This window comes from Varroa destructor, unplaced genomic scaffold, assembly GCF_002443255.2.
Source record: "Varroa destructor unplaced genomic scaffold, Vdes_3.0 BEIS01000001.1, whole genome shotgun sequence".
Taxonomy (NCBI): Eukaryota; Metazoa; Arthropoda; class Arachnida; order Mesostigmata; family Varroidae; genus Varroa; species Varroa destructor.
The window spans coordinates 37,791,193-37,818,337 of record NW_019211454.1 but is presented as its reverse complement, the minus strand read 5'-3'; the positions used below and the strand labels follow the sequence as shown (position 1 = coordinate 37,818,337).

General features: G+C 39.0%; 2 protein-coding genes and 3 long non-coding RNA genes across 17 annotated transcripts in view; 3 read left to right on the top strand and 2 right to left on the bottom strand.

The window, feature by feature from the left end:
* ck (unconventional myosin-VIIa ck) overlaps positions 1-27,145 on the bottom strand; it is a 71,127-nt gene that overhangs the window by 29,708 nt on the left and 14,274 nt on the right. For 10 of the 12 annotated variants that reach the window (XM_086978155.1, XM_086978156.1, XM_086978147.1 and 7 more), the window contains 8 exons: positions 10,818-10,863; positions 9,821-9,913; positions 7,950-8,117; positions 6,408-7,674; positions 5,809-6,050; positions 5,133-5,425; positions 4,445-4,621; positions 2,074-2,364 (listed from right to left, as the gene is read on the bottom strand). In XM_086978155.1, the coding sequence (XP_086834281.1) occupies positions 2,074-2,364; positions 4,445-4,621; positions 5,133-5,425; positions 5,809-6,050; positions 6,408-7,674; positions 7,950-8,117; positions 9,821-9,913; positions 10,818-10,835 (2,549 nt within the window). In that variant the 5' untranslated portion in view covers positions 10,836-10,863. Of the gene's footprint in view, positions 1-2,073; positions 2,365-4,444; positions 4,622-5,132; positions 5,426-5,808; positions 6,051-6,407; positions 7,675-7,949; positions 8,118-9,820; positions 9,914-10,817; positions 10,864-11,204; positions 11,519-11,677; positions 11,888-27,145 lie in introns of those variants that run through there. The other 2 variants (XM_086978153.1, XM_086978154.1) reach the window with 2 other exon arrangements.
* LOC147758609 (uncharacterized) lies at positions 3,558-5,248 on the top strand. Its single transcript, XR_015319577.1, has 3 exons — positions 3,558-4,077; positions 4,823-4,937; positions 5,111-5,248. It is a non-coding gene; the product is annotated as an uncharacterized LOC147758609 (long non-coding RNA).
* LOC147758608 (uncharacterized) lies at positions 13,859-17,901 on the top strand. Its single transcript, XR_015319580.1, has 2 exons — positions 13,859-17,110; positions 17,646-17,901. It is a non-coding gene; the product is annotated as an uncharacterized LOC147758608 (long non-coding RNA).
* On the bottom strand, positions 20,080-21,649 carry Prosbeta7 (proteasome subunit beta type-4). Its single transcript, XM_022815370.2, has one exon. It carries the CDS (start codon positions 21,583-21,585, stop codon positions 20,812-20,814), a length of 774 nt encoding a protein of 257 aa, XP_022671105.1. The 5' UTR covers positions 21,586-21,649; the 3' UTR covers positions 20,080-20,811.
* On the top strand, positions 21,838-25,360 carry LOC147758607 (uncharacterized). Of its 2 annotated transcripts, none has more exons than XR_015319579.1 (2): positions 21,838-22,169; positions 22,587-25,360. It is a non-coding gene; the product is annotated as an uncharacterized LOC147758607 (long non-coding RNA). The 2 variants fall into 2 exon arrangements; XR_015319578.1 differs by having other exon boundaries at positions 22,584-25,360.

The following is a 27,145-nucleotide window of genomic DNA, read 5'->3' as shown; positions in this document are numbered from 1 at the left end:
CGCGATAAACTGAACATGTATTTAATGGTTATTTAACTCGGGTTTCGAGAAGTATTTCTGTTTGCTTCAGCGTTAAAGTTATCAAAGGTGAGCTTTAATTTGTTCAGAACGTTGAATTCCCACCTTGTTTCGTCGGTATTGAATAGGTTATTTGAACCCTCTGCAGTATGCATATACCATGTACACTGACATGGTCGTCTTACATATGCGAAGTAATAGTGCTATTCTGTTCTCGTTTTCCTTTCTACCATACGCTGCTCTCCGTCAACATAAGGAATAGTGAGAACACAATGTGACATTTGCTCTGGCACTTTCTCAGGTCCCTCTTACTGCTCTGAGCCCTTCATCTGAAAAAGGGTTCTAGATTGGGCCGGCGGAAATTCCCGTGGTGAAATTATGCCGCCACAGTGAAATACACAGAAATACACTCATACGCCCGGGTACAATTACGACACCCCCAGCCGCGATGTGCATTCTTTTGTCTGCGCCCGTGACGGGAAGCTCGACTCGACGCAGCCTTTGACCCCGTAAATTGGCACGATAATATTTACTACAACAGCATCATTCGGTGGTGTCAATGCTCCGAGTCGAAGACAACCAAAGCAACAGTGAATACAGCAGAGATAAGGAAACGTTTCTCCCCTTCTGTTGTACTAGTTTACGCGCGGGAGGAATCAAAGAAAATTCGGGGAACGCCCGCTCATTTCAAAGCCGCACAGACTAAAATTTTACCAAAGAAGACCGATCGTCGGCAGGGCAAAACGAGTTAAGTGTTAGGGTAAGACTTAGTGTAAGAAAAGGAATATAGGAAGTACAAACACACGGAAGCCAAAAAAGTACGAAATTGCATGAATCTAGTTGTGAGACAGAATTAACATTGTCTAGAAAAAGGTTACGTACAATACAGATGATTAGAAAATAACGGAATGTACTTTTGGAACAGCTCAATCAGTGGATCCCAAAAATGAATTCCCATCTATATATTTACATCAAATAATATTTGTTACGATTCGCTAGATGACTAAAAAAACGTTGCTCGTAGTCGCTCAAGTCATCGATAGTATAATAGGCATATATGTAAGTATTGTGCACACATTTGTATACGATACGGAGTGCTATATGAGAAATATTTGTTGTACACGCATGTCAAGGCGGATTTTACAGGAAAAATATGTTTAAAAGATTGATTCTATTTTTGCTTTGACCAGATTGCTGTGGTCTCACGTTCTGAAAATTGATTATCTGTGAAAATATATACAAATACAGAGATGTGAAATTCAAACGTTTTTCTTTTCATACTGCTGGGATATCCTTTTACATTGTTTTGACCCACCTTGAACCACTAACTTAAAACTCTATCCCGGTATGTAAATACAGTCACTTCTTAAGTATTTACAGATAGGGCTGGCTCAAACAAGTCATCTTTCTGCAGCGTAACATAGCATATATCATGGTCCGAGCTGGGAAATCATCGTTCTAAACAAAGCCGATTGCATGAATTATTAGGGGCGCAATAAATCTGCGATAAAACGATGAGACGGGCCAATATCACATCACAAACGCCTCAGCTGCTCACTGCAGTGAACTTAATTAATAGACAATCATTAAGGCTCAAATGTACCTTGCTAGTACCAAATGGCCCATAAACATTTAGAAACATTACTTGTATTAAACACAATGCTTTCTCTCATATATATATATATATATATATATCGAGCAATGAATACTGTGGTTAAATCGATCGTGCTAGGCCTGCTTCAAGTCCACATTTTATCATGGAGAATAGGTAGTCTGGAAATTTTTAATTTGGATGCATCTAGCCTCGACAATTTAAAGAGAAATCAATGAGCTAACCAATATATTCACATGATTCAATGAATTTTTATCACAAAAAACGCAACATAGAAAGAACAAATCCTGTGTTACTTTGTAATTCCTTAGGGCTAATACTACAGGTAATTACGAACAAATACAAACAATAACTACGCAAGCATATTAAGTCGTTATTCACGATTACCCTATTCAACTCTATTTATCTAGGCAGTATTGTTAAGGAGTGTTGCTATAACTCACAGTTTTTTAGCGATAACCATTCGAATGAAGCTTTGAATTATGACGACCGCTCGAAGCCGTCGTGCGGCTTCCCTCCTCACCAGGACACCGCGACAACGCGCCTGGAGCGCCACCACGTTCGCGCGAAGTAGCTGGAAGCGCCGAGCCAAAATCCGGCCTCGCCACAACGCCTGAAGGCGCTGGAAGCCGCGCATCTGCTTGAGAAACATCCGTCTCTGGTGCTTGGTTTTCCACCAGTGTTGGATCACAATGGCAGCTGCGCGCTGCCGTACGAAACGTCGTCTCCAATACCTATAATACGCATGCATCGACAAACATGGTGATTACATACACTGTCCAGAAACAGTTACGAATTGACCCTCTGCAAGTAGATTAACTACCGTAATAAATGAACAGATTCATTCCACTCAGCTTTCTGACGTTGCCTGTATAAAGAGGATGTGTGAGAGATAAAGACAAAAACCACTCCGCATTCAAACTCTCCCCAGAACTAGATAAAACTAAGGGACCCAAAGAAACTGAAAAAATCAACTGATGCATTTACCTTTGGTGATAGATTTGATAAACAACAGTATTTAAATAGTGTTTTTTATATACATATATATATCAGCTAAGTATAAGATTATATACCCTTTCGTAGAATCTTAGAAAAAATTCATAATTACTAACTGTCTGGTAGGAAATTCAACACTAATAAGTTCAAAATTTGGGAGACAAGGCTGTGAACCAGGCTTTCTAGCGAGGGTACTAGAAGACAGCTGGCCGGCTGGTGCACAGTATTTATCACAACTCCTTCCGCATCTACTGCAAATACACCTTTTATTAGGTTCATAAGGGCGAGCATCTGTACATAGATTATGGTAGAAATCGTACACTGCGAAGGAAGTGATAACATGATTTTCCTGCTTCGGTTTTTTCGAGCCATTACGTCAGATCTTCACCTGTCACAAATCTACATCTATTTCGACAAGCCTTTCCTTTCGTTTAGGATCTTCACTAAGCCACATCCGGCACCACTTTCAGATCGAATAGATGGAGCGCCATCGTGAGAGAGCGTTCCTTTGGAGCTTATATTATATTAAAGGCATAGTTAGGGCTTTTCTATGCTTCTCTGTGATGCGCGAAATACATCTGTGACTATCAAAAAATTAATAACCCGATACACAGGAACCTATTAGCATATCGAAGAGATGATACAATGAGGTTACCTGCCGTCCCTATCGCTGCTTTCAATGTGTACAGCCTTGACTTTAGCCAGGTTGGTTATTAATTCTATTTAGTGAATACTATGCGGAATCTAGCCGGAGCCGGAGGCACTCGAAATCTGCCAAGGCGGTAAATAACGGACTCATTCGCATAGAAAAAGACTTCGACTAAATTCTTTATTCCATCAGTAAAGTCTAACTAGAAATAAAAATATAAGTCGACTCGGATTGTCACCTTAGGTCAAGCTCGTCGTTTGAAAAAAAAAAAGGGAGTTTTCCGTGACCCTGTAATTTATTTTTATTTCATTCTTTTGTAGCATCGTAGCTAATTAAACGAGCACGCTCAAAAGGACATAAACATAGAGCAAGTTCTGTGAAATTTGATTTTCGCGCGCAAAGTCGAATAGAAATCAACTTGAGCTCAACAGACAGCGCGTACAGGAGGCTCAGTGGCTTTGAGTGTCTTTTAGTGTATGCCATAAGAACCATGTAAGCGACTTCATTGGAACACTCCCTTCCAGGTGTTATGTTGTTCCCTTTCTGCTTTTGAAATACAGCAGGCGGTTTCTTAATCAGCGGATACGCAAGCAACTTGGAGTGAACGTTCTTTTTTAACGAATCCGCGCTCGTTTCTATTTCGAAATTACCAACAGAGAAGCTTCTCCATACTAAAAAAGCAAAGTGCCAGCCCCCATGCATTCGAAGGATGCAGTTCAGCAAACGGCCAGAAGGCGGGCGATTTTGGGATGAGTCGCTTCCTTGACTCGAGGTCCAACAGAACCTTTTTCAGCGACCCCATGTAAGATATCCTATTGCTCGGTGTAAGTACTTCAGCAAAGTATAAGGTAAAGCAGTTGAGTTTATTAAACATGCAGTCGAGCCACGGCATCCTAGCCATGTACATGGATACTGCTCTACCTCAGATATCAACTACCGACTCTTCAACATCCACCAATAGGTGCGCAGTGTGATCTAGGTCTCTGAGCTGTCTGAAGATGCTTCGGGTTTTTGAGTTGGGTGAAAGGGGTAGTTAGGCCTATGTTGATTAGAAGTGGTTGGCCAGACCGATGAAGCTGAGGAAAGATAAACTAAGCCTACTGAGATTCTGCAAAAAAACTATTGACTACTCGTTACAATGGAGAATATATGAACATAAAAGATAATACCATCCACGAATGGCTTTTTGTAGAACAAGAATCTTGCGTGTGAGTACCCGGTCGCGTTCCTGTTCAAGGAAAAGATCTTGCGCGTCTTTTAAGAACACCTTTGTCTTCCCAATCTGAAAGTCTGCCTTTCCTAAAACAGATCGAAGTATTCTCGACGCCGCTTGCCTGCATTCCACTCTGAAAAAATAAATTTAATAAACCAATTATATTATTATCAGTGTACCCAAACTATCCCACGAAAGCAATCATGATTCTTGATTGCAGCGAATATTGATTCACCATTAACCATATATTTCCGAGATCAATCTCGTCGTACAGAATATGCTAAGCGCGTTCTAAAGAAGCACATATGTTTGTTTATATTGTGATTTCTGTTAGCCATACGGTACTTCACCCGCGAATGCTTATTGCCATGATGGCATGACGGTTGGGAGCCGGACGCTAAGCGTGAGCTACGAGCACTCGATAACACCGCATCAGGCAATCACGCTTGGCAAGTTGACTATCATGACACTTTCTAACTGTAACATATTCAATTTTGAACTTTCTAACGTTGCATTCAATAGGAATCTCATGAGTAATCGCTTTAAACAGATTCAAGATCTTACAAAACTGAAATAAAAACAGAAGATAGAGTTGATTGTATTTTATGTTTTGTGTTAATAGAGCCGATGGGAAACTGACTTACTTGTGCGGCGGGGGAACCCCCGAAATGAGAAATCGGTATCTTTCGACGAACTCCCTGAACGTATGTCGGATAGGATAACCGGCCCGTCGGATTCGAATGGTTTCCATCATTCCTGAGTAGCGAAGCTGTTTGCAACAGAGCTCGCGATCAAACATCTTGGCCTTCTTGAATTCGTTCGGCTTGATGCACCGAATAAAATATGGATGACACTGGCTAAGCGCCTTCATTAGAGAGTCTAGCGAGCGCTTGAACTGCGCACTCAACGTTGGTGTTTTCTTACGCGTTTCCGTTCCCTAGAACGACATAGAGCATCTTATGTACATGCTATTGTAGGTACAACACTTAGTTCTGTCATTTACCGACGAGGATAATGTCTAAATCTGAGATAATGTTACTTGTAGCTTTTTATTTTTCAGTATTGGTATGGCTAACATTTACTGCCGAAAGTTGTGATAACAAAGCATTTTTTAATCATCACAACGTACTGTTACCGTAAGTGATTTCGCGCTCAAACATGTCGTTGGCGACATCATCTAAAGTTATTGAAAGTTTTTCAATATCTATATTTGCATTATACTTATGGCATCCAAAGTCAAGAGCACATCTCTAACTAAAAAATTCTAGGCGTTTAAAACCTGTCTGCGAGCGCTGGTTTTTTGTTATTATGCTTCCTTACCATGCTGACTTCGCTAATGAAAAGATTTTGCATGAAACGATTCTCGCTCATTTGAATCAACTGAATGAGGTCTGCGCTAAACGTATCGCGATTCTTCTCAAGGAACCCTTTTGTCTCGTAGACAACCACGCCGGCGAAATGGCACATCCCAAACGAAGTGCTAATATCCGACTTTGGTTTCAGATAGTTTCGATTGGCTGAATGCTGCTTGTGGAGCTTATTTAGTAGGGTCATATCGGTTCCTATGCACAAAAAAAGCACGAAAACATTTTCACACGCCCGCGCTTACTTTACTGTAAAACCTAGATTGACCGGGTTTGTCTATATCACTTAACCAGTACTGTATTCGAATATAATTGGTGCCCGAAAGAAATCGCTAAAACTATTTAAATAAAGGCAGCTTTCTATTTGAAACACTGACCAAACGGACTTGAAGAACACTAAACATGTATTCTAATGATGTACCTAATGACTATATTAAGAAAGATTATCAGGCAGACGATATTCGGTTCGAATCTGATTGGGCACATGCAAATTGACGCGGTCTGTATTTGCAGTTATAAGGTATTACACTTTTTTTTTAATCATTATATACGCACCTTTAGGAAATTTCGACTCCTCATCAATCAGCGCCATAATGTTCATAGGTTTAGCGGCGATCATGTCGAGGGCCTCTTGATTATCGACAAACTCGATGTGTTGCCAATTGATAGCTTCGAGATTATACTCTTCTTGCTCTAGCTTGAATATGTGCTGTACAAAAAATTGCTGAAGATTCTCGTTTGCGTAATTTATGCAGAACTGCTCGAATGAGTTTACATTAAAATTCTCAAACCCGAAAATGTCAAGTACACCAATCGATGTCCGATAATGTTGTGTTGATTGTTTCGGCTTATATATTGCTGCATTGATCTTGTTGACGATCTGAACAAACATCCGACCATAGATGCCTTTAACAAAGGCGTCGCGTACGTCTCGGCTTTGATCTACACCCATGTTTGATACCACTGTGTCACCATGAGCGAAAATCGTCCTCGTTGTCAACGCCTGTACGAGTTGAGCTACTTCAACCCGTAGAAGGCTAGCAGCGCTCTGCACCGATGGACTGCAGACAATCTCTACAGCATCGAGGTTATCGACGAACGTAGGCTTGAATTGGATATTGCCAAGGTGTAAGACAGCTGCTAGAATTCTCATAATCTCCCAGATCTCCTCGTCAGAAAACATTAGTACCTTCATTGCTGATCGAATGTCGCTAAACTCTTGGGCATCATTTCGTCCTTCACACGTCACCGAACCCCCACCGGTAAGATACGCATATTTCGAACAGTTATTAAGGTCCAGCTTTTCTTTCTCCTCTCTGCTGAGTCCAGCAAGCATACAGTAAAATATGTGATAATTCCTCTCGTCAGACGCCTGTGAAACGATTCGCGACTTTTCAAGCAGGTATTGCTCAATGCGAGCGCCCTCTATGACTCCGCCCATGTTAAAGTGGATATCAATATACTTTCCGAAGCGACTAGAATTATCGTTGCGTATAGTTTTGGCGTTCCCAAATGCCTCCAGGATGGGGTTAGCTTCGAGGATCTGTTGCTCGATCCAACTGTGCTGGCCAGAAATTGCAGCAAGATACTGCAGGATCAGTTTCGTACTTTCCGTTTTACCAGCGCCAGACTCACCCGAGATGATGATGCACTGATTAACATGAAAGCGCTTCATGTTGCCATAAGCATTATCCCCGATTGCGAATATGTGTGGAGGAAGTTCACCAATCTTACGTTCCCGGTACATCTTAATTTGCTCCGCCGTATAGATTGGGAGGATCCGATACGGGTTAACGGCCACCAGAATTGATCCAGTGTACGTCTGAAATACATTATGGATGTGAATACAAATCTTATACATACTAGTATCCTAAGCAACTATAGTTCTGGAAAATATTTTTGCAGATCTGATTCACTCAAGTCAACTAAAGTTCAGCATGTTTGAATCAGCAATCGACTGTGATATAAGGTCGTACACTCGCATTATCGTTGCTATGAAGGAAAGGTCTCGAACAGAGTTAACTAAGCTAAAACTAACCTACTACATACAAGCTATCCATAACGACAAAATGATTTACGTAACATGTTTCCGCTTACATATATTAGATTGTGGTTGTATCGAATGAGTAGGTTTCGAAGAATTCCAGCTTCATGCAGGTCGCCCAAGGAGATCATGTCTTCCACTCCCTGAACCGATGTTGGATGCATAGCTTTAATGCGGCGTTCAGGTGCCAGCCAGGTATCGCGTCCGTCATCGTCCCGAACCTGTTCACCAAAATTATTTTCAATGGTCTCATCATTATCGACACCGAGTTGTTGTTACTGCTTAACCTATCCACTGACGAGTAGCATCCCGTATGTACATTACCCAATGAACTTCTTAGTTTTCGCACTGATTTGCCCCTTTTTCGCATATGGTCTAGATCACGTTCTGTCATCCCATTATATTATTTTAGTTACTTCTCCATAAACGTTCTATGTCATGTCATTTTTATCGTCATATCAGCTGCAAAATCAGTAGAGATAATCTCATGACATTGGTAACTCTGTTCGGTAACTGATTTCGATTACTCAGTTACCCTGATTCAGATATGGATGTCTTTCTTTAGTCACGGTGTGACCTTGAAACCATTCTCCTGTGTCAGTTAGGCAGTACTCCCATTGCCGAGTCATTACTATTCTACTATTCACCCGTTACCCTTCGCAGCTACTCTGCTATCTAAAGCTAATTTGATTTTAGCTTTTAAAATGTTATGCTAATGTCAGGGCACTTGAAAAACCAAACAAGTAACTTTTGTAAAAACATTATATATTTTGTGAGAACCTCAAAGCAAAAAAAAGCTAAGCAATTTGTCAAAAACACCTAATTATTGTTGAGATCACTGCCTGAAAATGCAGTTTTTCTAGCATTTGCATTATCTCCTGGCTGGTCTTCAACACTGAAATGCATGTTTTTGAAATGTTTCCACGATTCGCGTACTGTGCTTTCATTTAAGGTCTTCTTGGCTAATTTCTTCACTAATCTTCGATAATTTGAGCCTTAACCCCTAAGTGTTTCCGAGAATGCAACTGTTTTTTCTTTCGAATCCATTTTCCCTAAGGTGAACTCGACATATTTTCACCCCCAAGGTTCTAGAAAACGTGACTATTTACCAACGAAATTTTACCTAACGTCACATAGTTCAAAGTCCGGCGGACTCGTTTGTAACAGCTTAACACATACTATGTTCGTAATAATTGACGAAGCTATATGGATGACAAAGTCATTGCTTTTGCAATATCTTGTATGTCTTATGAGGTGCGATGTGGTTTGACCAGTAGACGTATTTCCGTCAACCCTCTAGGATTCACTCGATCATGTGTTTTTGACAGGCAGGCATGTGTAACTGGGCGGATATTTACGTGAAGTGTTGCTTGTCTACTACAGAAACTGCCCAGGCAACTGAATGTCGCGTTCATTAAAACATAGAATTGCTGCTAACCAAATCGGGTTCCCTGCATGCAGACCAGCATGTATGAGGAGGTCACCACTTGATCCAAGATAGCATTTTTTAAGCAGGAAGGTGTTAAAGACTACTAAACGATGGGCAGCCAATATAACGGACGAATTTTGCCTTCTAGCAACGCGTAGTTAAAAAATTATTCAATATCAAAGTCCGCCGGATTTGCATGTAATATGCTGCTTAATATTACTCATTACCGCAACATTTATAAAGCGTTGTCATTTTCAGTTGATTCCATGTTAAGTCACTATGTTTGTTGCACGCGCTGTTATTATTTAATATAACAGACGTTTTGCCGTACATCAAAAACACTGTTAGCGATTTCTGATTTTTTTGTGTAAATTATATATTTAGCGCAGCCAGTCATACATAGATGCAATTGGCAGTCACATGTTCACCATCACTGTTAATTAATAACAAGTGCATTTCAATAGGCGTATGGACTAGACATTTCAAATATCGTACCTGTATCCGACGACCTTCTGCGGAGACGACCTGTGCACCGATGGCGACATCGAACTCGCGCTTCGTCGACGGTTCGATCCAGATGAAGTCGCCCTGAAATTCAAACTTTGATTAGGATAGTTAAATATTAATCTCCCTAAAACATATTTATATGAATCCCATTGTTAAAATATTATTACAGCACATGAGTTATGGTTCCATAGTTGATTTCACTATACATTAATCTACTTACATCAACAAAAATGTTTAGTGCATAGTAGCTAAAATTAATGAAGAATCATTATTTAATAAGAATACAAAATGAGGTGTTGATTTTAGTTGATTTACATAAAGTTAATGAGGCTTTATTTATTAAAAATGTATTCTATTTTTCATAAAGTATGGTATAATACCTATTAATTTCAAAATGCTCTACATATACGCGCTAAAGCAAAAACAGCACAACTAGATGGCAAGTAAGTTAGATTGCATTCTTTTGTAATTTAAGGTAATAAAGTACTGCCGAAACAGGTTATGATGTTCCAAATACTGATAATAACAATAACAATTTAAAATCAAGCGGTCGATAAAGAATAACCAACTAAAGGCCGCTACTCAACGATCGATCGTCACCAACGTCAATATTAAAGGCAATATAATCGTCCGAATTGTCTAACTAAGGAAATTACTCTGAACGATATTACGAATATGTTTAAAGAGTTTTCGTAACTTATAAAATTAACTACTTGTCTTAGAAGTATTGACGCAAAGAATTCGAAAAGAGGCGACTGTATTGAGTCGCGTTTGTCTGAACATGAAAAATTACTTAGTCTTGGTAGGTTGCGGCGCAATCTTTTGCGTGAAATGTAGAAGTTCGGCAACATTATGTAAGGATCGGTTTTCCTTTAAGCGTTCGCGTATATATCTACAGTAGATTAGAATTCTTGAAAAGTAATCTTCGACTATTTTCCATAACTTAACATCATAAAAGGGTTTGCACTAAAAAGCGGAAAATTACCTGCGTTACGATGACCATGTTGGCCGAGAACCCCGTATTGCCGACTCTGAAATTCAAACGAAGAGAGCAAGAAGAACATAAATTAGATGTAAAAACATATTATTGGGTATCGTTCTTAAATTGACGACGATAAGAGAGAATTTACGTGAGGGTTCTAGAGCGGTACGTTATGCTTTTCGTAGAATGATAATGATCATAATAATAATAATTTCTGGGCTACTATTTGAACTTTAGCTTATATCAAAAACACCAAACTAATCCGATAATATGTAGATAAAATTGTACAATCCTTATTAATAGATATCGAAAAAAAATTAGGTAGTTCTTATTCGTAAGAGAAAGGCTAGTCATGTTTACATATTTAGACCAACAACAAAAAAGACTTACAAAACAGATGCTTATTCTACCGAAAAATGCCTGTTTTAGTACATAGGCAGATATCTTTCGTAGACTTATAATGTGTCACCGTGTTTGATTTTGATTAGTTTTTAATGTCGATCCGCGTTTGTAAATGAGAACCGGATGCGTATGACAATATCTCAACAGGGTCTGCCATTGGTTGCAGGCAACCGGGTTGAGTCGACTTGGCCGCTTCATTCTTTTACACAAACAGCGCATGTTTTCCTTAAACATCCATTCACATTGACAACCTTACTTTATCAAAAGTACGAATACGCAGCCAAGCTTTATTAAACCACAAGTACGCCATCTTCCTTTTGTTACGGCACAGTTCCTATCACTATTAGATAAACCAGATACTGCTATTTAGAAAATGTTTATTATTAGAACTAACGAAAGAACCATAAAGCGAAACAATGAAAGTTAGACAGGCGTTAATTGGGTTGTCCAAATTCTCGTACCTTCAATGTTGCAGGTAATGTGTCTCTAGCATTTTAGTTCCATGCGATGGCACGTGTAATGCCTAAATTACATTATATTATATTCTACTATAACTAACAAAGATAACTAAGCATAAATTCCTAAAATCCGCTCTAGATCTATGCAGAACAAATGCTCATAAGAGATCCTTGTTAATTTTAGCAGGAGTTGCTTATTAAAATGCTGCTTCGGTGTCAGTTTAACTACAGTATGACTGTGTTTCACATATACATATTTTTATAAAACATATACAGATTAAATCGATCGAATTCGGCCAACAAGCGCCATTTTTGGCGTCGCGCCAGTGTTCGTTTGCCCAGTGGGAAAGACTCGCCTCAATTATGCGAAAAGTCTATGTCTTTAGACAAAATAATCGCAAAATTGAGGTTCAGATGAAGCTTAGGGTTAATAGTAAGATGTGTGTCAATATTAGATTAATAGTAAAAGTTGCCTGCTGAATATGACTACAAAAAAAATTCACTCATAATGCGGGATCTCTTTGCCGCGCTTTATAAATTCTTAAACCCAGCTTAACGACAATTTCATAATCGTCCTTTTGATGTTTTGTCTTACATTTATTTGGGCGTTTGCTATATGTTCGCATAATTTGATATAATCCTTAAATTTAAATAAGGCTTAACTATAAGAACTCCCATCCTAAAGAGAAAATCCTTAAGAATTCTTATCCTAGATGCTTTGATTCCTAGTGGAAGACCTATACCAGGAATTACGTTCAACTATGTCATATGGCGCAATCAAGCATAGCTTATCACACATATTTTCGGCCATGAGCAACATATTCTTCTTGTAGGCCAGCATTCATTGAGCATAACTTATACTTACCAACAAATGCTGTCTATGCCCGATGTTACAATTTAATCCAATTCAGCCAACCTCTTTATAGCTACGTTTTAAAGCAGTTGTAATAGTCTTGTCTGTTCTCTTTCCTACAAAAATAAGAGAAAATCTTAGGACGGTCTTCGATCTCCACGAATTTAAATGTTTCGAAACATAAAAGTTTCGCAATAAGAGCATTTTACAAATAAAAATCAGAATTACGTTTATTATTATTCTTATGTTTCAATTGTCATAGTTAGGATTTTAACTTATTGATTCGCAAAAGGTGGTTAACGTCAAATATTTCTTGACACTGCAGCCATTGTGACAAAAATAACGGTGCCAATGAATCTTAGTTTCTCAGGCGATATAACCCAATAATCGAGGTGTTGCATTCCCACAGGTTTTCTGGCCTTTGTAGATGGTATTTGTAGTTCCGCCATATATATATATATATATATATAATCTTCAAAGGTCACGAAACCTGTGGGAATGACAACACCTGAATTATTAAGTTATATCTCTTGAGAGATTAAGATTCACTGACTTAGCTATTTTTGTCACAGTGGTTGCAGTGTCGAAAAACATTTGAAGTTAACCACCTTTTGCGAAGTTAAAATCTTAACTGTAACAATGATTGAAACATAAGATAATCCTGATTTTTTTTGCGAAACGCTTTTATTGCGAAACTTTTATTTTTTAAAGCATTTAAATACTTCGAGGTCGAAGGACATCCTGAGATTATATATTAAGCAAATTAATACATTAGTTATACCGTGTCTCTCATAATGTGACCACTGGCTCTGTTGTCCAGTCAGGTCATAGAACGTTCACGAGTCATTGAGGCTTCGTAGAAAAAAGGCAAATGAAGGGAGAAAGGCTAGCGTGTTGTACTGGCTCGTTCCGGCAGGGGGCGTAACATAACGTCCATCTGTGGTGTCTATCTAGGTTTGTTATTGATGCATTCAGATAGCGGCTGACTGGTTCATTCTCCGAAGAAGCAATGCTCTGATCCCATGTTTCAAACTATGGAGCTAGCCTTTCCCTCCCTCCTCTACTTTTAGTCAGTCGACTATTTCGAATAGTGCGCGCTGCCGGAAGACAATGATGCCTCGACCGGAAACGGTACGAGGCTCAGGCAATCAAGCAGTCGTATGACCGATCACAGAATCATGTGACATCACCACTATGTTGTCGTTGGGGTTGCCATAGCCTCCGTTGCTATAAAACTGATCACACACATTGAGGGGGAGGGTGGGGGGGGTAATGACCGACGTTGCCTCCGCGGCACTCAAATGAACTGCGATCGTGAGGTAATAGTGTGCTACTGTAAGAGGCAATAACGTCCCCGCGGTCTTTTTCGTTAGCGACACACCACCTTTTGGGTGTGAGGTAAGCTATTTCGCTAGTTGACTAACACTAGAGAATGGTCAACTTTGGTTGCGTATCTCATGGAGCCAACTCCCTGAATTAGTTCATCATCATGAGCTGCATCGCCTTGTTGTGGGCTTTTACTATTGGTTGTGAGCGACTGTGGCGTAGTGGTCACGCTTTTACTGGTTGACATCGTGACTTATCACAGGTTTACTCATCGGCACGGAACAGCCGTTAGCAGCGTGAGGCCAGGTCAGGCCACTTTGTTTCTTTGCAGTTTTGTTCACCCACAGCCCACGCGAACGTTTCTAACAAGTATCAGCGGAGAAAAGTTATACACGAGCATAAACAACTACGCTAGCGCAACAGCAGTGACGACCGAGAGGATGAGGCAGGGGGCGAGTAAACAATAAGAATGAAGCAGGTCCGTTCGGGTAACCCAGTATCGCCTAACCATCGTTATAGCCTCCATCAGCCTTACAATCGTCTCAACGATGAGACTTATCACAATTAGCAGCAGCAAAAGCTTGTCATCTCGTAACCAAACGCAAGAGAATCTAGCAGCTGCACTGGTAACTGTAGCGAGCAATGAGACAGTACGTACACCTTATATAAATAATGGCCGAAAATATCCATTTGAGGGACAAACGAGGGATGGGTAGCGGAAGAAAAATAAACACTTGTTAAAATTGTTAAAAAAATACAGTCGAAACACGGCAGCACTTAAATTTACATTTAACATATAAAATACCTATGACTTAAATTAAAAATATAATACAATCCAATTTAGAGGAAATAATGTCAGGACGTTCGTAACCGGCTCTTTGAATCGCTCACCATATAGGACGATATCTAATTACTTATTAGATAACAGTCAGCATTCATTACATTCATAATAAGTAATGATTAGATGTTGCTTTCGATTTCAAGTTCGGTCTTAATGATGAAAACGTTTCGATAATACTTAAACTAAAAACTGCAGGCCTCTAAATCTGGTTGTAGCTAAAAATATAAAATAAGATTTTGAGTCCTTTCAGAGTCTTTTAGTCATTAAATAAATTTTTGAATAATGACAAAATTTCTGGATACTGTTTTTACTTATGGTATTTTTTAAGTAACGTTATAAACGTAAATCTTCTAAGGTTAGCTTCTGTCTAGGAATGGTAATGAGAAGAGGGACCCACACGGGTGAGAGAACTGAGATCGAAATCATCTTGTTTATCTATAAACCTTTTGTTTGTAAACACATAGCGTAAAAGGTGTCAACATTGTACATAGCATCGCAGCTAGAGGACACACCTTCGTACACTGGGACGTCAAGCCACGATCAATCCACAGACCCAATCGAAACGCGTAAACAAGGTGTCCCACCGAAGTAGACAAATTATATTGTACAGCATTTCAGTACTGTCTTGTAGTATGGCACGTGAACTATAAGATAATTCTCCATTGATCTAATAAATCATTGTAGTAGGTACCCGAAAGGGTGTATCTGTTCCCACTCTTCGACGCCAAAGCCAACTGAGAGACACAAATGTGGCGTATCCCTTTCAAGCATATTGGACCACCATGCATCATACTGTATAAGTTTTAATAAAAGATGGTAATAGCCTACATTGGCAGGTTAAAGTAGGCTTCCGCGATAAAAGTCAGTAAATCTTGACGTTTTTATTTATTACACTTACAGTCAAAACTTTTCAATTTCCAATTGGCCGACAATGGAAAGAGAGGATAGCAGGCTCATCAGTTTATGTAAATTCTATTCTAATCCAGCTCAACCTCACAACTCGTTCTTCAAAATTTTAATCCTGTCTAAATTACAAATTGAACGTTTTCTGGTGGCAATATTCGCGAGGAACTCTGCTACCAAATGACAGAATTCCTTGCGCGAGCCCTGTCAAAAAGTAAAAACCTACTGACGGCTTATTATTTACTAGCTTTGCTCATTCAGTGCATACAAGAACTGATCCCCAATGCCAATATAAATTACTTTTGTTTTGAAATTTAGCATTTAAAGCGAGTGTTAAAAACATTATGTCCTTGAAATATGTGGTTACAGTGTAGCTAGAATATTTTGCTTTTTGCAGGCTAGCCATTCTGTAGCCAACTATCCAACGTATCAAGTAATTTTAATGAATAGTTAAATAGATGAATATCTTTAACGCACATACAGTGTCTATCACGCACAATTGCTGTGTCACCAGATAATGTATGCGCGTAAATTTTGTTCAATTATTTGTAAGTAGTTAATGTTTAGGTATTTGAAGTGTAGGCAATAACCGATATGATGTCTTCAACGGCATTGATGCCTACAATGAGAGACATTCTTCTCAACGGTTCGACACTCTTTCGGTAACTCCCGCTGTAAATTTCAATTACAGAAGATTAGCATGCAAACTATAAATATCTCTACCGAAATTTAATAATAATAATAATTAAATAGAAAAGCGTTGAAGACCTATAAGGACAGTTGGAATGTCGCCAAAGATACTAGACTTCAACAGGTCAGAGTTTTGGTCTGCCACTAATCAAAATTGCTTCTTACCATCTGAGTGTCTTGCCAGATTTTCGTTCAATTATATTTTTCAAATCAAACATATTTTTTCTATAGATAGAAAGCTTTCCTCTAAAGTGTCGATTTTGTTTATGTTACCTTAAGGAAAAGCATACAACAAGGGCAGTGAATGAGCTACAGATAAAGCTTAACAAAGGAGAAAGCAACGTTTAATACGTTATCTGCTCTTTTGATTTGGTGACATTTTATGCTCATTAAATTACGCGACGTTATCAACAACGTCGTTTGTTGCTGTGAATAATGTCTGTAGCTACCTATGACAAGACAACTTCCTTCCTTCGTGATGTCCTGATTGATCCATTAGCTGGAAGTTGAATTGTCGGTCTCGAAAATACCTCACAGTTTAGTCATACCTCGTTGAACAACAACCCAAGCGCGGTATGCACAACTGTAGCACGAAAAATACGTTTCGTAGTTTCTATGTATTGAGTTGCTTCATCCCAGCACCTCTCTTCTCTGAATCTCCACAAAATACGGATATGTTATTGTTATCGTTACCATCACCTGTTCTAAACCAGTGCTTGCGTTACCGTTGTTTTTTTAGTTACGCCAACTGAGACTGCCAATGTGTCTCAAATGTTATAGTTTCATTAAATCTTCGCTGGTTGAGGCTTGTTATCTTGGTCTAGTGAGCTTCTACACGCTAAGTAAACTAATTCTCTATGACGATTTAGTTTATCTCAGACAGGAACGATCCTAAACTGAATGTAGCGGATCAAAATTGACTGTCTGCCGATTGTTACTACCTTACGATACACTACAGTCGATTGTTATTTGGGAGCTCCGAATTCCTAATAGTACTGTGAATCTCTCTCTCTATATAACTAGAAAGGTAGTGGTTAATAAACAATGCCACGTATCACTGTGAGTCTAGAATTTTTGATATTTTTTTTCGGTCTTTAGCATAACCCAGCAAGAGAGGCCTAGCCTGATAAGGGATTCCCATGTTGACGTTGTTGTCGTGTCCGATGATATCGTCATCATCGTTGTGATTACTTCGACTATTACGTTAGGCCATTGCTAGTATTAGTTATGTCTTGCGCTGGCAGAGCGATTAACTGCAATGTTATCCTATGCTTTGCATGTTTGTTATTGTTCTTGTTATTATCAATAACGCACAACGAGTGTTCCACTACCATATGAACTCCTTGCTCTTCCTTCAGATACCATTTGATGTCGGATTTGGCAAGCACAAGACAGGATCGTCACGTTGTTAAAGGACCCATTTGTTTGTAGAAGTATTATGGAAACAGATATGAGTGAAAAACGCCACCAGCAGCTACTGTATAATCAATGATCGGAGCTGAAGGTCTATTCGACTTTTCACAGAAATCAAAGTTTTGATATGAAGTATATCGACTCACACTTCGGTACCAAGGGTAAAATGATAAAGTAAAATAAAATGTTGCGTGAACACCATATTCTAATAAATAGTTTAAGTTAGTTTTTGTAGTACTATTATATGGAAATGTGTATTTGGCCGTGAAGACTCATATTCACATTGAGCATCTTCGGCGATTCGGAAGCCAAACGGGTCAAAATGTGACGTTGACAGTAGATAACCTTTTTCATCGAGTGAATATTAAAAGTACAAATTATCTTTGACGAAACATTTTGTTGTGCACATGGTCACTGGAGTTTATCATTCCAATATGATCATTTTGAAGAACCTACATTACGTATTGGAAATTTTACATAAAAAATTTACCTATTCTATGTAGAAAAATACGCAACTATAAACATTCTCTAGGCGCAAAACATAACGTCATCTAGGAGTGAGTTTTTATGAGGTCACCTATGTTATATAAATTCACGATTTGTAAAATAGGTGACATTTGCTGGATGATTTAAGTGTTTGTACGTAGACTAAGCTATTGAAAAAACAGGTTACCTCATACACAGCGACTCCTGGATGTATATGTATATATAGATACACATTAGATTATTGGTACAAGCCGTACCAAAAAACAGGCTCGAAAATTCATCAAAATTGCCTAAAAACTAATCCTGATACACCCCAGGGTTTTCGATGCAGAAATTAGCGGCCATTTTAGGGAGGCGAATATCAGTAGCCAATTAATTCATTCAGACAAGCTCCAACGGTTAGTCTATATTTTAGACCTTTTTACATTTTTTTGAATGACTTTTTTGCCGTTTTGAGCCATTGCATTTTTAGACGTTTTGATTCGCAGTCACCCCATTATTTCATTCAGCTGATATTTTTCGTATGTAGCGTATTTGAACAACACTAATATTAGGGTTTTAATCTACCAATATCATTTGACGTGCGGTTATTACAAAAAGGTAATTTAAGGTAAGGAATGTTTTGACAGTGACTAGTGGGTGGTGCAGGTCCTGAAATGAAGACATTATAGTTGTAGATGATGGTTGTATTAATTATGCATAATCATCAGAAATCACACTTCTAGCACATGGAAAAATTTTGTTGAAAAATCAATTTGAACACGCTACTCTCTCTCTCTCTCTCTCTCTCTCTCTCTCTCTCTATATATATATATATATATATATATATATATATATATGTATAGTGGCGGGCTCCGCGTAATTAAGCATCTATAGTTTTATCGAAATAATTTATTTCTGATACTTCTATTACATAATTCACTTTTTAAAAAGCATTGAAAAAACTAACTGGAAGTACTTGACAAATCATTTTAAAGTCTTCATGCTGTAAACGTCCTGAATGAAGCTCAAATAAAATAGGTAGAGCGAGAACGTGAGTTTCACTGTATACAATAAGACAATTTATAGGAACACATTCAAGATTTGCCAGACTACAAACTGTCACTTTAGTGTGGCCCGTTAATGCTATCACTCATTGAGTAGTACAACCCATTTAACCCTTTAAAAAAACGTAATTGGAGTAGAAAATAATAACCTAATTTTTTTTTCAAAAATACCACATATATTACGTAAACTCTGTGAATTAACAAAGCTTGTTTTAGATTACAAAAAATGTGTTTTTACTTAAGTGTGAGTAAAATATGGTTCCTTAGGTATTTGAACTAATTATAGCTGTGCTTTTGATTCCATCCAGTCAAAGCGACCAGCCGCGCTGGTCGCTTTAGCGAAGAGCAATTCCCGATTTGCTTATAAGCCAAACTCTCATCCGACAACATATCAAGTAATATTAGGAAGAAACACAAGCTTTGTACAAGGCGAAATATTATATGGCTCACATGACGATTACTGAACTTGATGTGTATCTATTAACCGAAACTTTTTTAAAAATTACCAGAGTTTACCACTATGTCTATTTCCACTAATTCTTTTTATAATTTACGTTTTTTAAGGAAAAAAATTCGCGTACATGACGGTCATAGCAGTTTACTGTTTATGTGTCCCAGAAAGGACTGATATCATATTCCCTACGCATAACAGTCGTAAAAACCCTAAGACCTGTGGCAACGTAAAATTCTTAATGAGCAGATACGATGAAGCTTACAGATTTTTCAAGCCTCTATTCATATTATTTAGCGTAAAATCTATATTGAAAATTAAAAGATTTTGCACAGTACGTGTAAATGTAGAAGTCAGAAATATCGTTATAAGTTACTGATAAACTAGAACGACCTATAAATTATTTAAATTATATAAACGAATTTTTATTTGTCCGCGTAAATAAAAAGTAGTAGTTTTCTAATTGTGGATATTCAGTTGGTAGCAATGATAAAACGAACTGTTGTTTGCTATTGTACAATATTAGATCATATATGTGAAATCCAGTTGACAGCGTCATTATTTTATCGCCGTACACGTGTGAATTGATTTATTTACTTCCATGCTGAACAATTGTTTTGGGAGTGGTAAAAAACAAGAGACATGTGGTAACACGATCAAATCCTAGATCAGATGAAGTCCCTATGTAACCGAATGAACCCTTCGATAAAGTATCATAATACGTTCCTTCCAAACATTTTTTTTGCGCTCCAAGTAAAGCACTATGATGAGATGTCATCAACAGACATCTATCAAATATCGTTACCACACACATTATGAGGGTAACATGCACTTCAATAATACGCATCGTAAGTCTTACTACAGGCAAATTCAGCCAATCCTGTATGAGAATGGTAAGATAATGACAATATCTGATTTGTTTAGTCAGTTTCTTTTGGCTATAAATAGCACCAAAACATTTATTATTAGTGTTATGTTCTCATCAAAGGTGAACTGTTTTTCCGCAAAAGCTCACATACATATTGCTTCGTATATCTTTCACTTATTCGTGCCACTAATTCGAATATCGTCCAGCGTTCATCGTTCGTTCGATCGTCAGCTATTTCATCAGCTGCATTTATTCAGTAATTAATACGTTCCCGATAGTGTGGCACATAACCAATCGCTGTCGATCATAAAAGGTCCTTCGATCGAGATTCCTTCGGCGGAGCAGACAGCAATCTGAAATTTGGGGTGTGACATTGTGTCACGGTAATAGAGGACTCTCAAAACACCTTTAACAACTTCGATAGCTTCTTGTTTGCTGAGCTTGCCCTTTTTTTTCTCGTATGCTTCAGCTAAATGACCGAGACCTAGATAGGTTCCAAAACCGGTGGCGTACACATGAGTCTCAAACGCTGATCCGAGTTTATCGACGTAGCCGAGATACGGCTTGCCATCCTGCATACCGGCAACAATGATGTTTGTCCACAGAGGGTCGAATTTGTTGCGTCGATTGTATAAAACTCGGGACAGCCACGAATGCAGTGACTTCGGCTTGAGCTGAAAGCCATCATGGTAACGATCTTCATCAATCACCTTGGCCTCAGTCAGTTTCTCGAGATACTGAAAGTCGGCATAGTCACCACTAACTGCCATAAGAGTAAACTGATTCACTTTTCTTATCCGCGGACAGTTTTCGAAGCGAAGCGTCTTTCCGAAGTAGGCACCAATATCGGCGGCGACCACAACACCCCCATCGTAGCAAATTCCCATGACGGATGCTCCAGTTACGGTGGGGTATGCAGATAGTGTACGGGGCGCACCCGAGTGCCCTGGTATAGACAGGGGCGTCGAAACCTTAGGATTGGTCATATCTTCCTCACAATGTCCCGCCGGGCCAGCGATTTGCATGGTCGCCATTTTGATGAGTTCTTATTTTCGTTGCCGGATGACGACAGACAGTTTTGTTTGCAGGATACCGACCACCATCTAGTGACTGTGTCGGATAGCCGATAAAACGAGTGGGAAAGGGAGAGACGGAGATGATTCTTACACGAAATGTGTCAGAGGCGCGAATCCGTAGACAGGCCAACCGAAACGAGATTGCGATAGAGCCAACATGGCTTTAGCGGTTGCCCCGCGCCAATTTTGCGGCATGACACGAAACACGCTTTCTCACAGACACGAACAGAGACCCGAAAAGGGTACGCGACTGGGATAGTGCTGTCTCCTTTACCATTCTTTTAGAACGCATCGTTAGTAGTAGGTGTAACCGTTAATCCGGTGAAAGCAATGGATTGGGTAGTTGTTGTCTGCCTGCCTGTTAGCCGCGACTCGTTGCATCCTCAGTTTTACTGAGACGAGCAGACACTCACAGACGGTCTACGTATTATAGCCGTGGGTGGTAGGGAGCGGGATAAAGAGTGAGTAGCAGACGCACCACCACCATTTTTCCATGGATACCTCAAATGTCTAGCAGGGCGAGACAGTTGTACACCGTTTAAGTGAGTGACTAGTTGTCTATATGTTGCTGACTTATTGCTCTAGTCAGTGGCCTTTGTTGAATTGTGACGGCAGTGCGCCTACGCACACATTCGTATAATTCTATGGGTCACGCGCACGGAGCGCATGCGCCCAGTTTGTACAAGCACAGTTTTCCGCTAAGTGGTTAGACGCTATTAATACACTGTATAACACTAGACTATATGTTCGTTCTATTATAGTTCAGTGGCGTTACATTGCATTATTTTGCCCTGGCAAGCATTGCATGATTTTTTATTGAAAGCCAACAAATGGTTCTAAACTACGCCGGCCGCGGAGCGTGGCGGTCTCATCGGCAAAGTTTCATTGAAGCGCTCCAGAGGCACTTTTCAACCTTCACTACCACTGCCGCTTTAAGAGCTGTCGCTGTTTCTTAGTAGGCCAAATAACGAGGGTGCGGACAAACCAAAAGCATCCGAACAGAAGGCTTCGTGAGCGCAGACCGTCACATTCAGCCGGCGAAGCGGACAGATGCAGTGAAAACTGACATGCAATCGCTTCAGTCACAAAAGCATAAATGGCAACGGAGTGGAAAAGATGGAGTGTCTACTAGAATGGAAAAAAAATGAAGTAGAACGAAGAAAAGCTCAGTCACATTCGCTGCGGTGTTTTGGAAACCATTGCCAATATCAGCAAGAAAAACCATGCATCACTACAATCAACAACAAGTAGTGTGTTTAGATAGGGAATTTAGGCGATGCTCACGAAGAAACTTTAAATTATACCTATTTAAAAGAACAGTCAAGCGCTATAACTTTACCTATCGTTTCTAGCCACTCTTTGAGACTGGAAAGTTGACAGTCTCGAGGGAGAAACCTGATCGAATACGGGCTTCGCATTAGTAACTTAGACCAGCTAATTGAGTTTCGTGTATTATGACATAACATAATTAACGCTATAGAGACACAATAATACAAAATGCATGCCGTCTGGAAGACAGAAGCAAACGGCAGGAGGCCATTGTCCAACCTATAAGACATCTACGTATTTGTACGAGGTATACGCTGTGAAGAGCAGGGTCACGATGCTTCTAATAACTGCTAATATATGTTACATTTTCTGGGCCAAATCATCTCGTAGAGGCTAGATTGGCACAACAAATTTACTGAAACGCAAATTCTGGGTAGGAGACGACGTTCCAGCTCCATCAAATTGCCGTTTACGGAGAAAGCGGGCATTATAAAACACAATACCATGTGGTATAAAATTCTATAGATTTCAGACTGCGACGATGTAAATACGAATAAGAAGAGACACACAAAACGATTTAAAACGAGTGTTTTAAGTATGCTCGTAAGGAGAACGATGCGATATCATGTGTGTTTTGAAGATATGATAATACTACATTTTCTATTGTTGACAAATTTGTTTCGATCATATAGTGGATTTACTTGCACTAGCACACTTTGTTCGGATACAGTTTTTATATTGATCCGTGTATATCGGTGTGTGCCGGTGTCAACAATGCTAGTAGTTAAGTTTTACCCGTATCCAAACTTTCCAAATCAGCTTTTGAGTGCTCTGATATACATAAGGTTAACGGTAAACTGAAGATAATCCTTTCCCACTCAAAGGAAAGCTATCAAGTAAGTTTCCATTTCCGCATACTCTGATCGTAAGAAGTGTATACAGAGAATGCGACAGGGGCCAAAAGTAGACTTACACTTTGAAACACTGTAAGCGAATTTATAATTCTACTAGTAATTATATTATGATTAGTAATAGTCTTTAGTAGTTATTTTTATTATAATTTTATGAGTAATCTATATGTGACAAATATGATAAAGATGATAACAGTGTATATTTAGCGCTCCACATCGAGCACAGTCTTATGTTAGCACACGTAGTCAGTTTGACCTTTAGTACTGAATTTGCTTCTTTTATGTTGATTGTATGGCCAATTTGCCTGCCTCATCTCAAAACAACGACTATAACTCCACTTACTTCAAAGCTGTTATTTCCTCTGGCCTCACCACGTATCACAACAGAAAGAACAGCCGGCTATAGTCGACTGATAAAAACATGTTGGTCTATTTGTAAGCACGAATCTTTTATAGAATGAGAAAGCTGATGCGGTCTTTTTCACAGATGTAGAGACGTCTGCAATCACTGATCTGTTGTAAATTTCATTTAATTTGTCCAAATGACAGTTCGAGGTAAACAAACGTGGTGACGTGTCTAACAAAATTCACCGCCGATTAGCAAATCGTATAATAAGCTACTTTTAGTGAACAGCGACATTAATTTTTACTAAAATAGATGATAATCATTCATGCTTTTCAATTCTGCAAGAGCAATAGCCTTAATAAATGTTTATTCCTTTCCGTAAGGCCACCTTTGTAGGCGGAAGCTTTTCCTTGTTATATTATACAACTGTCATATGGACACTAGGGTACTGCACAATTCATGCCAATTATTAAAGTTATGTAATAGATTATAATCGTCATATTAGCGGGAAACTATAGTGTCAAATTGAATCTTCATAAGCTTTTAAAATATTTGATTAATTCTAAAATAAAAATTGCTTGCTTCCTTTGTTTAGCCTGAACTGATAAGGATGCATTGCATTCTTTGACTCGTCACACCGATCTGATAAGATTATCTCGCTTTTAAGGTTAAATAATTATAATTGCATAATTATGACTACGACGAAAGAGGCTGGAACTAACACTACTATTTTTAAGCAAAAGAATACCAAAAGGAATGCAACAGCATGTTATCAAGACGGCGCAGCGCACGTCGGTGTACGGACCGTCTGACCAAACGAACCATGGCTGAAGGCCCGAAACGCGTAATGTCGACACGGCCAGCGGGTAGCGCCACTTTGGGATATTTCTAGAACAACAACGACGCCTTGATACTTTTTCGATAAGGTTCCTTTCCTTGAATCCTAAAATGTTGAATTAGAAGATGCTAAATAATAACGCATAGTGTCCCTAAAATGACCCTCATGCCTTCACTTTCTCTCTTTTACCTATTAAAATATTGTGTCTATTCACGTTTACCTAGTTCCTCCGTGGTAAGGGCTACAAGAAGACGCTTTAAAGTAATTACTACTAACATAAAGTGACCTATGTACGTAAACCAACTAAGTGTTGCCTTCGACAACGAGGTTTTTACTTACCAGAATACAATAAACATATGATTACTTACATCCTTGATAATTACTTCACAGCAAGGTCCTTGTCGTAAAATTACAGGCGACCAACTTAACGACGTGACTCGCAGAATGATCGTGTATATAGTTGTCTACATGGTTTCTAGCTCAAAAATAAAAAACTGGGAATAAATAACAATGTCAGTATGTCAGAGAAAAAAGGGAAAATATAATTAAAATGGTGGAATTTGTCCCACCTACCTTTTAGTAAAAACTGACATGCTACAGAAGTTCTACCGGAAGTACATACCTAACTTAACAAATTGGACTGTGATGTGACAGTAATGGCGGAGGTAGTAAAGCTAATATCAGAGGCCTGTTTTGCCAAATAGAGCGTTCGACATCCTCCTTAGAATAATGTATCGTCCTTGCAAGGAATATGAATATAAAGCATGAGAGACACATATGGAATCTGGGTGGCTGGCGCGAGCGCGAGAAATTCATGACTTTTGTAGTAGTGTACGAAGAGGCTCCGCAGCCGAAAGCTTTGAGGCACTTCAGGCCGAAAACCAATGGTTGAGCACTGGAAGAAATCAACTAGCAATCTACTTTTTCGATGAAAAACCAGATAAACAGTGTTAAAGCTATTCGAACAAAATACCACGGTACAGCTCTAACCGGCAGTTTCTAACAGCCATTTCGAATAATGAATTACAGTTTAACACCGAGGAGACGTAAGGAAATAGCTTCAAATCGAAAAGTTTATCGACGTCACTCGTACATGGTGCTGCGTTTCGACGGAAATAAAATTACTATGTACCTATATATACACCAAATCAAAATAGTTCGGTTCAGGATAACGGTTCAGGAGATCTTATTGTTAGTTAAGAAATTAACTAAACTAATCTAATGCTTGACCGATGAAAATCGTTGCAAAAAAGAAAGGGAAATAGCTGTATCCCTTAAAGGGGTTTGCTGCAGCCACCCGTTGCGAAAGTCTATTGCAGTTGCCATTCTACGTTACATGCAATCTTTTTTTATTCTGTCTGTGTTTTCTCTGTGGTGCAAACGCTCGCCTCTATTCAACGCTTGAGGTAGCACTTGACTTCACGTCAACAATCGGCCATCTCTTTGCTACCAAGTACTCAGTTGACCGCACGCACATACGTCGTGACGCAGCCGCCATCCGTAGCGTTATGTGAACAATAAAAAATCGACGCTGTGCTAATTTTTCTCGAAGCTTTCAAGCAACTTAATCTGTCTTCGGCAATTTGTTTCAAAATATACTAATTATCGCTCAGAACACCACATGAACGAATTTCCAAATCGTTATTATATATGCATATGTGATGCGGAAAAACAAAATACGCGTTGACTTAATAACTGGATCTTTTGATTTTCGACAAATTAGGTTGTATACTCTTTCTACTGTCGGTCAGTGAGCTGATATTTCTTAGCAACATTTATTTTTTAACAATACTGTTAGACGATCCTTTGTTTTGAAAAGTGTTACGCAGCTATAGAGATACCGGAAAATGGGATAGATGCTTCTGGTGAAGATAAGTCTGTTCATTTGTGATTGCAGTCACACTATTATTAAATCGACACTAGTAAATTACTAGCCGCTTTTAACTACTGCATAACTGAAAGAGTCGACGCTATGATAGATATCAAATCACACCTTTTTATTTGGTTTTTGAAAACCGTACTGATATCATGCCTGACCTTGAGCTGTCCAGTCTACAATAGGCCTCGGACATTTATTTTCCCAGAGGAATGCAATTGTATGCATCGTAAATGACAGGTACTTTGGAACATTTTCGAAAAGATTATGACTACATT